Below are 16,844 nucleotides of genomic sequence, written 5' to 3' on the forward strand. Positions count from 1 at the left end.
CAAAATAAGTTAAGGACATGTAATACAAATAAGTATATTAATAATAATAATAGTTAAAATATAATAGGTATATATTATGTACCTAGTATTCTATGAGTTAGGTACTATTATTAACCCCATTTGATAGATGAAGAAACTGAGGCACAGAATGGTTAAGTTAACTTCCCAGGGTCACACAGCTAATAGGTGGCTGAGTTGATATTCAAATTCAGTCAGTTTGCCTCCGGAGTCTGTATTTTTATCCTCTATACAATAAAGCCTTTCGGACTAAATAATCTTGGTATTAATGCATTAGACCACGTGATTTTAAATAAAGGTGTATTTTAACAGGACAAATTAATAGCAAAAAGTACTCTCAAATAGTAGGGAGGTGTTACATTCACCCAGAAATAAGAAACAGGATAACAAGTCCTCAAAGCAGGAGAATTTTACCGTTGTTTGAAGGTAAGTTCTACTTCTTAATACAGGATAATTTGACTTTTGAATACATGAACTTAATATTTCTACATGTTTTTCCCTGTTAAATAGCAGAACTTACCTTAAAACAACGGTGAAAGTCTCCAGCTTCTCTCAGGCATTCAAATGCTGACCATCACTTCCTGTGTCAAACTATGTCAGCAGACAGGACTTCTGGCTGGGAAGTAGCAGTAAAATGCCATCTCCCACAGAGAGACATCAGCACTATTCACAGTTAGGGAGATAGTGAAACAGTGACAAGTACTGCTAAAACAGCGTTAAGGTTTGTTTAGTATTTTACCTAGCTAAATGACTGGGAGTTAGAATTAGATTTTATGTGTTATTTATTAAGGATAAATTGTTAAGGACAAAAAGTATTTCATTTCTCAGCATCCGAGAAATGGCTACAACACTGACCTGTCTCTCTGGCAGACTTACAAGAGGTTCTTTTATTTCCAAAGTACAACAAAGTAAAAACGTGAATAAAAGAAACCCTTTAAGTGGTGCCAGTTATGTTATCCTAACTCTTAGGCACAGGGTGAGAAGCTTTCCAGACCAGAAATCTAACAGTCTTAAAAGATGCCTAAAATATGTAGCTAAAAACACAAGGAATCATGCTAGATAGATGATATCTTAGCTTTTGGACAAACACCTGTAAAACAAATTTTAAAACTCACAAATCATGAATTCCCCAACAGCAGGGGACAAAACCACCCTTTTCTCAGGGATGATTTATCATATCTCTTAAAATTATCTCAAGGCTTAACCGTAGCACAAATTAAGGAAGTATGGCTGTTGGCAAGGCTTCTGAGTGTACTTCAGATTGACACCTGCCACATTAAACACAAGTGATCATTATGAGAGGGAAAAACAAAGATCAGTATTATTTAATAGTCATTGTTCATTTGCAACCTATGGATATAACACATAATAACAAAACATACCTTGTAAAGCTTTTGGATATGCTGTAGGAGAAAGCAAGCAGACTAGTGGCTGACCAAATAAGTTTGTGAAATTCTGTAATAGATAAGAATTTAAAATATTCATTAAAAATTGGACCAATGGTAGTTACTCACAGATTAGGCCCTTTTACTCATAACCAGCTAGAGAAATACCAGTTACAGATGAAGAAACTGCCATTCATATATATCCACTATGCATAGTAGGCTTTCTTAAAGGCTCTCAGTTAATACAGGAGAGTTTACTAAGTGAATTACTGATTTTTAAAATAAAAATACACATGTCTGCAGGGTGAGGTCATCTGGCTGTCTGCCAAGAGGCCACCTCATGGGGCGACATATACTAGTATTTACAACGGGGAATTTTCCAAGATCTAGGATTTGGCTCTCGGCCAGCCTTACAGGCTCCAAAACCTGATTTACTGGTATGTAAGGATTGGATCCATCTCGTAATGTGGGTCATACTAACCATTCACATAAAATGATGCATAAAAACCAGAATGTCTATATGTTAATTTACAGAAAGAATTAAACTGACGCTCAAACTAGAATATTCTTTTCATGGTTAAGGATATTCTTTCCCTAAAGGCAGATCTATCTGGGAAGTAAACTCATAATCTGACTATTCGGCAAAGCAATAAGGAAGTGAAAACTCCTACCATTTATATAGCAACTCCTAGGATTAATAAGAAATGAAAAAAACAAAAATTACTTTAAAATACTGCTGAATGTTAATAATAAAGACATGAACAAATAGACATGCTATGTTCTTAGAGAAGAACCCATTCTGAAGATGTCATTAATTTATTTAAATTTAACCCTATCTCAATAAAAATAGCCACAAATGTACTTTTACTCTGCAACTGAAAAAGCTAAATCTAAAGTTCATATGGGAAAAGAATATTCCGGAAAATTCTGAAAAAGAACAAGATGATAAGACATAGAAAGTCTTAGTAATTAAAAACAGGTGGCACACAGTTCCCCAAAAAGTTGGACATAGAACTATCCTATGACCCAGCAATCCCAATCCTAAGTATATACCCAGGAGTGAAGGTAGGAACACAAAGAGAAACCTGTACACCAGTGTACACTGCAGCACTTTCCACAGGAGCCAAAAGTTGGAAGCAACCAAAATGTCAATCAACAGATTGATGAATAAACAAAATGTGGTATATATACATGTTGGAATATTATGCAGCCATAAAGAGAAATGAAGTTCTGATGCATATCACAACATGAACCTTGAAAACACGATGCTGAGTGAAATAAGCCAGTCACAAAAGGACAAATACTATAACATCTCACTTATATGAAATAAGCAAATATACAGAAACCAAAAGATTACTAATGGGAGGCAGGAGTAAAGGGGGAGCTTTTGTTTTGGGGGCACTGAGTTTATATTAATGGTGGTGGAAAATTTTGGAAAAGGAAAGCAATAATGGTGGTACAACATGTAAAATGTAATCAGTGTCAATGAATTTTAAAGGAGGCAGGTGTTGTATTGGTGAATTTTTGGTGTATATATTTTCGCCACCATTTTTTAAAAAAAGATAGCACAAGAGTAGGCAGGAGACCAACGGAACAGCATCAAAAGTCCAGAATTAGACCCCCAAACATACAGAACTACTGTATATATGATAAAGATGACAGTTGAAACTGGTGAGAAAAACTGAATAGCCATTCTAGAAAAAAATTAAGTTGGCTCCATACTTCTTGCCATACACTAGGATAAATTTAAAATACATCAAAGATTTAAAAGTAAAGCATTAACCAATAACTGAAAGAAAGTATAAGCAAACAAGCAAATTATTTTTTTAACCTAGAAGACCTTTCTGAATATTACAATTAACTAATATTAATAAACTCAATTAGAATAAAAACCTAAAGCTTCTGCATGGTAAAATACAGCATAAACTAAATGAAAAGCAAATGATAAACTGGGGAAAATATTTGTAACTCATCTGACAAATGGTTAATCTCTTTAATATAGACAGAATTTCTCTAAATCTATAAGAAAATGATCATTGACCCAATAGAAAAGTGGGAGGAAGATAATAGAAAAGGGAATACAACTGGCTCAAATATAAGACAAGATGCTTAGCCTTACTGATAATAAGAGGAAATCAAAGTATACTAAGATACCATTTTTTAACCTATCAGTTTAGCAAAATTTCCAAAAGTTTAAGAATACACACTGTTGGCAAGAATATGAGGAAACACTAAAATATGATATGTAAATGACAGGAATATAAATTAGTATAATCTTTAGAAGACAACTTGGTGAAACCAAAACAAAACCTGTTGCCGTCGACTCGATTCCAACTCACAGCAACCCTACAGAACAGAGCAGAACTGCCCCATGGGGTTTCCAAGGAGTGCCTGGTGTATTCAAACTGCTGACCTTTTGGTTAGCAGCCATAGCTCGTAACCACTGACAACTTGGTAGTATCTGTTAAGTTCAAATGCATATTCCATTAACACAGCAATTTCACAACTAGGAGTTTAACTTACAGATATATTCTCAAACCTGTAATAGAACATAAGTTCAAAGTTATTCCCTGCAGCATTCTTAGTAATAGTGAAGGGCTATAAACAACCAAATGACCAGCATTAAGGGACTGGTACAGTATATTATGACACAACCCGTTAGGGACTGAATTATGTCCCCCAAAAACATATGTATCAATCTGGCTGGGCCATGATTCCCCATATTGTGTGGTTGTCCTCTATTTTGTGATTGGAATTTTATGTTAGAGAGGATTAGGGTAGAATTGTGATTTTATGTTAAAAAGGATTAGGGAGGGATTGTGACACCTTACCAGGTCACATCCCTGATCCAATGTAAAGGGGGTTTCCCTGGGGTGTGCCTTGTACCACCTTTTATCTCTCAAGAGATAAAAGGAAAAGGAAGCTAGCAGAGTGGGGACCTCATATCACCAAGAAAGAAGGGACGGAAGCAAAGCGCATCCTTTGAACCTGAGGTTCCTGTGCTGAGATGCCCCCAGACCAAGGAAGACTGATGCATCACGTGGACCTTCCTCCAGAGCCGACAGAGATAGAAAGCCTTCCCCTGGAGCCCAGTGCCCTGAATTCAGACTTCTGGCCTACTGGACTGTGAGAGTATAAACTTCTCTTTGTTAAAGCCATCCACTTGTGGTATTTCTGTTACAGCAGCACTAGATGCCTAAGACACAACCATGTGATGAGATACTATAAACTATTAAAAAAAAAAAAAAAAAGAGAGAGAGAATGAAGAAAGTCTTCATGAACAGATGGGAAAAGATCTCCAACATTTCTTGTTAAGTGGAAAAATGCAAGATACAGAAGTGTGTGTATAGCCTTATAGGGAAAGATGGGAACTGAATGAATTGGAGGCGGGGTGGGAGGAAAGAGAGTTCACACAACATTTTAAAAAATTTTTTTCCCAACTTTGTGAATATAACAACAAGAAATTAAACAGTTAAGATAAATTAGAAATTTCTTATAAGCAAATAAAGGAGTAAGTTGGATGATATTAAGGAGTATTCCCAAGATAAGGCAGTTTTAGGAAATCCTTCACACTGTAGAGACTGCTTATGAATCCTTGGCCATGGCACGTTCTCTCTCAGATTATGCTAAAATGATGTGGCTATTATTTCCCAAGTTCTCATTTTTCTTTGCTTTCATTACTGACCAACCTCTCTTCTTTTTTTTAATACTGTACAGAAAAATGTTAACATCCTTTTAAAGGCCTGCCTACAAGGTTGGCCTTTGGCTGGTGTCGGGAACTTGAATTTTGGGAAGGTTCTCACCACTAGCAGAACTGATGGTAGTTCAGTATGCCTAATCTGTGCAAATAATATGGTTTATGTTTAACCTGCTTTCTTCTGGGAGTCTGGCATTTTGGTACCTGTTAAGCAGAAAGGGCTACGTGATTAGCCCCCAGTAAAAACTCTGGGCGCTGAGTCCCTAATTAGCTTCCTGGTAAACAACATTTCATTTCACGTACGTTGTTACAACTTGTTGGTGGAGGAATTAAGTACATCCTGTGTGACTTCACTAAGAAAGGACCCTTGGAAGCTTGCTCTTGAGTCCCTCTGGACTTCACCCATGTGCCTTTTCCCTTTGCTGATTTTGCTGTGTCCATTTGCTACAATAAATCTTAGCAGTGAGTATGACTTTATGTTGAGCCCTATGAGTTCTCCTCGTGAATCACTGAATATAGGCACAGTCCTGGGGAACTCTGACGCTTATACTTTAATCCTTCTATCAGATTATATTTGAATAGTTTCTTTAAGGATGCTTTACAAGTCTTTCTTTTTTAATTAAAAAATTATTTTATTAAATGATATATATATATATTTTTTACTGGCACTAAAGAGAGGGAATAAATTTTAATTTTGTTGATTATTCTCCCCTAGAGAACATTTGAGGTATAATAATTACACATCAGTAGAAAGAGATTTTTTTTTTTAGAAAGAGATTACCTTAAATTTGTATAGTGCACTACACTTTTTTTTTTTTGAACAATGAATACACGTACTGTTTTGTGACACTGGTTCCCAACCTCGTGACATGTCAACACTCTCTCCTTCTCGACCTTGGGTTCCCCATTTCCATTCATCCCGCTCTTCTGTCCCCTCCTCCTTTCTCATTCTAGCCCCTGGGTTGGTGTGCCCATTTAGTCTTGTATACTTGGCTGAACTACATGTGTTAGTGTTTGTTTTATAGGCCTGTCTAATCTGTGGCTGAAGGTTGAGCCTCAGGAGTGACTTCAGTGCTTAGTTAAAAGGTATCGATGGGCCATACTCTCAGGGTACATGTCTTTGTTAGTCTTCATTATTCAGTAATTTTTGTGGTATAATCTTATTTCCTTATTTGCAAGTTTTGGGGGAATGTCTCAAGATTGTACCATATTTGGATTTTACCATCTGATGCTCTTATGTTTAAGAAAAATTATGGTAAATGTACAGACATAAAATATGTATTGAGGAACTTTTAACTGATTATAGCTCATATATAAGACTGTCACTGACTTTTGAGTATTCATTCCATATCTAACCACTATGGTGAATTTGTATTCATATTAATTTTTCTGTAATTCTTTTAGATTTTCTAAACATAAAGTCATATCATCTGTAATTAATGATTTTCATCTTTTTCTTTATAATATTTTCATCTCTTATTCCTGTTTTGTGTCCTCTTTTACATTCTGTATAACTTTTATTATTTTGTTTTATTATGCTATGAAATTCTGGTCAGGACTAAAACAAGATTATATCACAACGGTAATAACAGGCATTCTCTTTTTCTTGCTTATTTTAATTAAGGATACTTCTAGTGTTTCTCAATAAGTACAAAGTAAATACAGAAGCTCTTCATTATAAGTTCAGTATTTTAATTAAAATGGGCAATGAATTTTATTAGATTTTATAAATGAAAATTGAGATATAAACATGTGATCTTTCCTATTTATCCTACTGACATATAATATCAACTGACAGTGCTATACTTAATCTTTATGCACGATTCAGATAAACTTTTTTGGTAGATTATTCTATTAATTAGTCTATTTACTATTCTTTTATTAAAAACTTTCAATCTATATTCATCAAATGATCTGAAGTAGAGTTTTCTTTTGTGTGTGCTATTTTTGTCTTGAAATAGTGTCATTATTATAATAATTCCTACCATTTACTGAGTGCTAATACACGGGGTTGCCATGACTCAGAACTGACTTGACAACAACAGGTTTGGTGTGGTTTTTTTGGGTAACTACATGCCAGGGACTATTCTAGCTTTCTTAGATCCTAACCTCTAACCGTAACAATCCTGTTAGATCAGTATTGTCAACCCCATTTTACAGAGGAGGAAAAAGAGACTCAGAAAAGGCAAATGACAGGCTCAAAGTCATACCTAATTGCTACAGAATGAATAGGGCTTTTAGGAAAGACCTTATTAAGGGGCTTATATTTGATCAAACACTTGAAGAACAAAGCAGATACACATCTTTGGAAGAGGATTTCAGGCACAGAAAACAGAATGCAAAGACCCTGAGCAGAAGACTGCCTGCTGTGTTTGAGGAACAGCCATGAGGTCAGTGCGTGGAAGAGAATGGAATGATCAGGATACTGGCAAGATAATCAGGGAGGCTTTTGGGAGGAGAGATGAGGACAGACAACATAAGGCCTTTATTCTGGGTGAGATGAAGATTGGAAATTTTAAGTACCGAGGTGACATGATCTTAGCAGCAGGCACACTCTACAGAGCAGCAAAGGCAGAAAGTGGAAGACTAGGAGGTTATGGCAAGAATTCAGGTGCAAGATAATGGTAGCATGGAACAGGGTAACGGCAGTGGAAGTGGTAATATGTGGTGGGATTCTGGATATATTATGAAGTTAGAGTCAACAGGATTTTCTGAAATGGATACAGAGTGTGAGAGAAAGAGGAGTCAAGTATGAAACCAAGGATTTTGGCTGGAGCAACTGTGAAAGCACAATAATCATTAACTGAAACGGGGAAAATTTTGAGTGAAAGAGGTCCAGGAATTTTGTCTTGAGCATGCTCAGTTTTCAATCCCTATCAGAATTACCAATTTGAGATGTGGAGTGCTTACCTACCTGCTGCCATCAGGTCAGTTCTGACTCATAGTGACCCTAAAGGACAGATGAGAACTGCCCCATAGGATTTCCAAGGAATGGGTGGTGGATTCAAAGTGCTGACCTTTTGGTTAGCAGCCAAGCTCTTAACTACTCCGCCACCAGGGCTCCAAAAACCAAACCAGTTGTCATCGAGTCCATTCTGACTCATAGCGACCCTATAGGACAGAGTATAACTGCTCCATAGGGTTTCCAAGGAGTGGCTGGTGGATTCAAACTGCTGACTTTTTGGTTAGCAGCTGTATCTCTTAACCACTACACCAATAGGGCTCCAGGAGATGTAGAGTAGGTAGATGATATTAGAGCCTGGAACTCCAGTGAGAGGTCTAGGCTAGGGATATAAATTTGGAAACTGTCAGCATAGAGATCATAATTAAAGTCATGAGAATAAGTAAGAGCATCAAGGCAGTCAGTTGTAGCTAGAAGAGAAGAGGAACAAGGATTGAGTCTCAGAGCACACCAATAATAAAAAGTGAGAGGTGAGGAAAAACCAGCAGAGTAGACTGAGAAAATAAGCAAACTCCAAATCTCCTTTGCCCTCAGGCAATCCAGCAACTTGAATCTAGGTTTTGAACGCCTCAGTTGGAGAAGGGGACAGTCAGAGCTTAGTGCCTACCCAAATGGGAGTCTAATAGGAGACCCACCCCACCTTAAGTTGGAATACCAAAGGGCTATACCCTCAGTGTAAGGGCAAATGAAAAATAAACCTGACACCTTCCCTCCTCCAACGACTATCCCCTAGGAGACTATGAGGAAATTTTCTTGGTGCTGCTCAAAAGAGAGGGAAAAAAAAAAAAAAAAAACTCAGTCCCCCAGGGCTGTAACTATAAATCAGCCTTCCTGCATATTTGTAGCCCAAATTCACATACCTAGGTGATTGCAAAAACCTGGTCTTAAACTAGTAGTACCTCTAAGTGTCTTTCAGAAGTAAATGCAGATCCTCTCCAGATGAAGACACCTTCATCCTAGTGTCAATGAATTTCCCACAAAAATATTTAAGGATAAGGAGAAGAACATCACGCATACAAAGACACATGAACAGCAAAGGGAGTTTTTAAACAGCAAAAGCAGATTTTAGATATAAGAATGATCGGATATAGATTATAAAATAAATACGCTCATTAAGTTATTAAAAAAACAAGTGTGAAAACAAAAATAGAAAATTATAAAAAGTGGCACGGAATATTTGAAAAAGAAATAAACAGAGCTTAAGGAAATGAAAAATAGCATAACCAATATAAAACTCAATAGATGGATTTAATAACAAATCAGGCACAACTAATACAGAATTTGTGAACTAAAAGATCAGAAGAAATTATCCAAATCTCAGAGAAACAAAAAGGTGAAAATATAGGAGAGGTTAAGAGACGTAGAAGACATAGTGAGAATGCCTAATTAATGTTTAATCGGTTTCAGAAGAAGATGAGAGAAAGGCTGAGGCACATCTAATATCTGAAGAGATAATGGCTAAGAATTTTCCAGCAATAATGAAAGGCTCCAACCTAGCAATTCAAGAAATCCAACAAATCTCACACGGGATAAATATAAAGTAACCAAATTTAGATATATCACAGTATAACTGCACAACACTAAGAGCTAAGAGAAGGTCTTCCAAAACAGCAAAAAACATGGAATAAGAGCCTGACTGGCAGAAGAACTCCCATATACCTTAATCCTGTTATGAAGGTAAATGCCTGAACAGACTGCAGGAATCTGCAGACTTCAGTCAAACACTTTAGGACAAGGCTGTTTAGATAAATATGCCTGTTTCGACGAACATGGAAGTCATTTTCATGTACAGGGATGCAGCTGTGTCATCAATATTTAAATGCTTGAAAGGATTTTCTTGTTTCAAAGAAAAGAAAGCAAAGCAAAAAGAAGGATTTACCGAGACAACTAAGGTCATTTTTTTTCTTCTACTCTTACCACTGCTACACTTACTACATTTTCCTAGTCTACCCATGATGGAAATTTGAAGGCCAAAATAGGGACCATACTTTTTTACGTAAGTCTTGGTATTTCAATCACTATTCCTCTCTGAAATGAGGTTCAGACTAGCATGCAGAAATTCTCTTTTTGTAAATGTGGAACGAGCACGGGCTTCAAAATGACAAAGACCTGTGCAGGTATCAATAACACAAGTTATCCTCCATAGGCCATTTCCTCATCTGTAAAATAAGGATAATGGCCCCTACCTTCATTTATTCATTCAGCACGTACTTATTAAGAATATTTTAAGTGTGAGGCACTGGGAACATAAAGCTACATGTACATATAAATACAAATACATGTATACACACATACATACAGATTTCCGGGAAAGCAAAGCATAACGCTGGTAGTCAGACCTTTACATTCCAAGCAGGAGAATAGTTAAGTGTTCTCTGGTGAATATGTCTAGGCCAAAATAATCAGCTAAAAAAGACGTAAGCAGTGCCCTCTGGGAAGACGTAAATGGAGATGGGGAAAGAGAGCAGGAGAACGCTGTTTTTAATAACCTCGTGGAACTTTCTGACTGAGTAGTTCTCATCCAAGTAGCATGCTGGAATGAATCCTAGAAAAATCAATGGTGGCGGGGCCAAGATGGCAGAGTAGTAGGATGCTTTCTGTGGTTCCTCTTAAAACACAAGTGAATTGATTATGTATGACAATCTAGGGGCCCTCAACATCAAAGCTGAAGTATTGGCCTCAGTGGCAGGGGGAGGCAGAGACGGCTCAGAAGCAGCAAGGACTTGCCAAGACCAGGTCCGGCTGGAACTGGCACCCCGCAGGCTGGGATTGACTGGTGCCAGCGGTGAGGCAAGTAGTGGCATTCAGGACACGTTTTCCACATTGGAAGAGACCAAGCAGCAGAGGGTCTACTCAGGCCTCTAGAATCAGCAAAAAGGGGCGCTCCATCGGCAAAAGATAAGTGCACGTGTCTAACCTACCACACGGATCAAAAAACACCCCTTTGGGAAAAACCTCTCTCCCACTTACCTGCCCCATTCTTGCTGGGTGTTGGGTCTGAGCCAGCTTCAGAGACTGCCACATCCCCTGGACCGGAAGTAGGACCCATCATGCACCCAGAGCCATTTTCCCAGCCTCGGAGAGGGAACAGATTAACAAACAGGGAGAAAATAATCTGCCGACTCTCCTAAGCAGGGAATTCAGGGCAGCCCCCTGCCTTGCTCAGCACATGACCCCCCACTGTAGCCAGACACCTGTGCCTACACGAATCACCCCTGCTCATTTAGGACTATAGCTAAGACCCTGCAACACACACTTGTTGACTGACTACCTGAACACCTGAGCTGAATCCATACAAGAAAAGGAAACAGATTAATGGGCTCATATACTTAGTAACAGTTCTAACCACCTGGTGACAGGATGTTAAAGCTTCAAAGGCTCCAGTAATAAAACTACCTCATTCAAGCAGCCTATTTGGGCATAACAAAACAAGAAGCTAGGACACAGTAAGCAAACATAAAATAAATAAATACAATAACTTATTGATGGCCTGGAGACAAAAAATCAATATCAAAACACATAAGGAAGCAGACAACAATAGCTTTAGCAACCTCCCAAAACAAGGAATCAAGAAATCTTCCAAAATGAACACACACTTCACCAAAGAAAACATTCAAGTGGCCAAGACACATGAGGAAAAGCTCATGATCTCTAGCCATTAGAGATATGCATATCAAAACCACAATGAGATACAATCTCATCCCCGGCACTACTGGCATTCATCAATAGAACAGAAATAAAAAATGTTGGAGAGGCTGCAGGGAGATCGGAACTCTCATGCACTGCTGGTAGGAATACAAAATGATACAACCATTTTCAAAGTGACATGGTGCTTCCTTAGAAAGCTAGAAATAGGAATACCAAATAATCCAGCAATCCCACTTCTAAAGGAACATATCCTAGAGAAATAAGAACCGTCACACGAATAGAGATATGCACACTCATGTTCACAGCAGCATTATGCACAACTGCAAAAAGATGGAAACAACCTAGATGTCCATCAACAGATAAATGGATAAACTGTAGTACATACACACGATGGAGTATTATGCAAGGATAAAGAACAATGATGAATGTGGAAAACATCTCATAACATGGATGAATCTGGAGGGCATTATGCTCAGTGAAATAAGTCAATCACAAAAGGACAAATATTGTATGCGCCCACTACTGTAAAAACTCATGAAAAGGTTTACATATAAAAAGGAACAATCTTTGATGGTTATGAGGGAGGGGAGGGGTGGGGATGGAAAAACACTTCATAGACAATAGATAAGCAGAAATTTTGGTGAAGGGTAAGACAGTACACAATACTAGGGAAGTCAGCACAACCTGTACAAGGCAAGGTCATGGTAGCTCCATATAAACCTCCAAACTCCCTGAGGAACCAAACTGCTGGGCTCAAGTCTGTGGGGACCATGATCTCAGGGAATATCTAGCTCAACTGGCATAACATACTTTATAAAGAATATGTTCCATGTTCTACTTTGATGAGTACTGTCTGGGGTCTTAAAAGCCTGTGAATGGCTATCTAGGATACTCCACTGGTCTCACCCCTTCAGAACATGGAAGAATGAAGAAAACTAAAGATACAAGGGAAAGATTAGTCCAAAGGACTAATGGACCACATCTACCACAGCCTCCACAACACTGAGTCCAGAACAACGAGATGGTGCCCAGCCACCACCAGTGACTGCTCTGACAGGGATCACAATAGAGGGTCCCAGCAAGAGCTGGAGAAAAATGTAGGAAAAATTCTAACTCAGAAAGAAAGACGAGACTTCCTGGCCTGTCAGAGGCTGGAAAAACCCTCAGACTATGGCCCTGGGACACACTTTCAGCTCAGTAATGAAGTCACTCCTGAGGTTCACCCTTCCGCCAAAGATTGAATAGGCCCATGGAACACAACAAGACTAAAGGGGTGCACCAGCCCTGGGACACAGACTGGAAAGCAGGAGGGAACAGAAAAGCTGGTAATAGGGAACCGAAGGTTGAGAAGGGAGAGTGTTGACATGTCATGGCATTGTTAACACTAATGTCATAGAACAATGTGTGTACTAACTGTCTGATGAGTACAATAAAGAAAAAAAATCTTCTGAATGAAGAGAACTTCCTGGAGTTACCACAGGTACAATACGAAAGACTGATATACAGAATTCTTCAAGAGAACAGGAAGGAGATCAGGCAAAATACAACACAAGCCAAGGAGCACACAGACAAAGCAATGGAGGAATGTAAGAAGATTAGAGGAGAGCATAATCAAAAAATTAATAGGCTGCAAGAAAACACAGAGACACAGCAAAAAGAACTCCAGAAGATTAACAATAAAATTTTAGAACCAGACAACTCAATAGAAAGTCATAGGAGCAGAATTGAGGCAATGGAAGCCAGAATTAGTGAGGCTGAATATAAAGCACTTGACACCAACAGATTTGAGAAAAAATCAGATAAAAGAATTAAAAAAAATGAAGAAACACTAAGAATTATGTGGGACTCTATCAAAAGGAATGACCTATGAGTGATCAGAGTACCAGAACATCAGGAAATAACAGAAAATACAGAGAGAATTGTTGAAGATTTGTTAGCAGAAATTTTCCCTGATATCGTGAAAGATGAGAAGATAGCTATGCAAGATGTTCATCGAACCCCACACAAGGTAGATCCCAAAAGAAAGTCACCAAGACATATTACACTCATACTTACCAAAACCAAAGATAGAGAATTTTAAGAGTAGCTAGGGATAAAGGGGAAGTCACCTACAAAAGCAAGTCAATAAGACTAAGGTTGGACTACTCAGCAGAAACCATGCAGGCAAGAAGGTAATAGGATGATATATATAAAGCCTTGAAGGAAAAAAAAATTGCCAGCCGAGAATTATATATCCAGCAAAAGTCTCTCAAATATGATGGTGAAATAAGGACATTTCCAGATAAATATAAGTTTACAGAATATGCAAAAACCAAACCAAATTTACAAGAAGTACTAAAGGGAGTCCTCTGGTTAGAAAATCAGTAACATCAGATAACAACCCAATATTAGAACACAGGACAGAACAAGATATCAACCCAGATAAAGAAATCGCAAAAATAAATCAAAGCTACAATGTTAAAAACAGGAAAACAAAGATGTCATTATGTAAAAGATAACAATATTAAAACAAAAAACAGGGACTAAAAATGTAGTCATAGATCTTTCATATGGACAGGAAGTCAGGACGATATAAGAAATACGAGATTAGTTTAAACTTAGAAAAATAGGGGTAAATAATAGGGTCATCACAAAGGAAAGTAACAATCGTACACATCAAAAGAAAAAACAAGAAAAACATTAAGACTCACCAAATACAAAATCAACAACAATGAAAAAGAGAAAACGAAAATACATAAAGAAAAACGACAGCACAGAAAATTAAGTGGAACAAAGAAACTGTCAACAACACACACACACAAAAAAAGATATCAAAATGACAGCACTAAACTCATACTTTTCAATAATCACACTGAATGTAAATGGACTAAATATACCAATAAAGAGACGGTGGAAGAATGGATAAAAAAAAACACAATCCATCTATATGCTGCCTACAAGAGACACACCATAGACTTAAAGACATAAACAAACTAAAACTCAAATGATGGAAAAAAACATATCATGCAAACAACAATCAAAAAAGAGCAGGAGTGGCAACAGTAATTGCTGACAAAATAGACTTTAAAGTAAAATATACCACAAAGGATAAAGAAGGACACTACATAATGATTAAAGGGTCAATACACCAGGAAGACAGAACCTTAAGAAATATTTCCCCTCCTCCCAACGACAGGGCTTCAAAACATATAAAACAAACTCTAACAACATTAAAAAGAGAGATAGACAACTCCACAATAATACTAGGAAATTCAAACACACCACTTCCAGTGAAAGACATCACATCCAGAAAGAATCTCAATAAAGACACAGAAGATCTAAATGCCACGATCAACCAACTTGACCCGATACACATATAGAGAACACTCTACCCAACAGCAGCCAAGTATACGTTCTTTTCCAACACGCATGGAACACTCTGCACAATAGACCACGTATTAGGCCATAAAGCAAGCCTTAATGGAACACAAAACCTCAAAATATTACAAAGCATCTTTTCTGACCATAAAGCCACAAAAGAAGAAATCAATAACAGAAAAAGTAAGGAAAAAAAATCGAACACATGAAAACTTAACAACACCTTGCTCAAAAACTACTGGGTTATACAAGAAATTAAGGACAGAAGAAATTCATAGAATCAAATAAGAATGAAAACACATCCTACCAGAACCTTTGGGGCACAGCAAAAGCAGTCCTCAGAGGTCAATTTATAGCAGTAAATGCACACATTCAAGAATGTCCAAAATCGAAGCATTAACCCTATAGCTCTAACAAATAAAAAGCCCTTGGGAACCAGAAGAAAGAACATAATAAAAATTAGAGAATAGAAAAAGAATTGAGAGAGTTAACAAGACCAAAACCTGGTTCTTTGAAAAGGTTAATAAAATCGATAAACCACTGGCCAAACTGAGAAAAGAAAAACAGGAGAGGAAGCAAATAACCTGAATAAGAAATGAGATGGGCGATATCACAACAAACCCAATTGAAACTGAAAGAATAATAACGGAATACTATGAAAAACTGTACTCTTAACAAATTAGAAAACCTAGAGGAAATGGACAAATTTCTCAAAACACACTACCTACCTAAACTAACACAAACAGAGATAGAAGAACGTTAATAAACCAATAACAAAAGAAATTGAAAGGTAATTAAAAAACTCCCAACAACAACAACAAAAAGCCCTGGCTCTGATGGCTTCACTGAAGAATTCTACCAAACTTGTGAGAAGAGTTAACACCACTATGATTAAAGGTATTTCAGAGTGTAAAAAAGGATAGAATACTCCCCAAACTCATTCTATAGCCAACAAAACCAGGTAAAGACACCACAAAAAAGAAAAAAGAAAATTACTGACCAGTATCTCTCAGGAACTTAGACGTAAAAATCCTCAACAAAATTCTAGCAAACAGAATTCAACAACATATCAAAAAAATAATTCACTGTGACCAACTGTGATCCATACCAGGTACACAGGGATGGTGTGAAATTAGAAAAACAAAGTAATCCACTACATAAAAAAAACAAAAATCAAGAACCACAAACTCCTATCAACTGATGCAGAAAAGGCAACTGACAAAGTCCAACATCCATTCATGATAAAAACTCTCAGCAAAATAGGAATAGAAAGGAAATTCCTCAACATAATAAGGGGCATTTATACAAAGCCAACAGACAACATCATCCTAAATGAAGAGTCTGAAAGCATTCCTCCTGAGACTAAGAACCAGACAAGGATGAACTTTATCACAACTTTTATTCAACATTGTGCTGGAGGTCCTGGCCAGATCAATTAGGCTAGAAAAAGAAATAAAGGACATTCACATTGGTAAGGAAGAAGTAAAAGTGTCTCTATTTGCAGATGATATGATCTTACACACAGACAACCCTAAAGAAATCCACAAGAAAACTACTGGGACTAATAGAAGAGTTCAGCAGGGTATCAGGACAGAAGATAAACAAATAAACCTTAGTTGGATTCCTCTACACCAACAAAGAGAACACCGAAGAGGAAATCAAATCAATGCCATTTACAATAGCCCCAAGAAAATAAAATACATAGGAATAAATCTAACCAAAGACATAAAAGACCTATACAAAGAAAACTACAAGACACTACTGCAAGAAACCAAAA

General features: G+C 37.3%; 1 protein-coding gene across 1 annotated transcript in view; it reads right to left on the reverse strand.

Annotated features, from left to right (window-relative positions):
* The window catches only part of SCAI (suppressor of cancer cell invasion), a 179,220-nt gene that overhangs the window by 23,343 nt on the left and 139,033 nt on the right, over positions 1-16,844 (reverse strand). Inside the window, exon 15 of the mRNA XM_049895361.1 lies at positions 1,401-1,473. Within this exon, the coding sequence (XP_049751318.1) occupies positions 1,401-1,473 (73 nt within the window). The remainder of the gene's footprint in view (positions 1-1,400; positions 1,474-16,844) is intronic.

The sequence above is a fragment of the Elephas maximus genome, chromosome 9 (assembly GCF_024166365.1).
Source record: "Elephas maximus indicus isolate mEleMax1 chromosome 9, mEleMax1 primary haplotype, whole genome shotgun sequence".
Lineage (NCBI taxonomy): Eukaryota > Metazoa > Chordata > Mammalia > Proboscidea > Elephantidae > Elephas > Elephas maximus.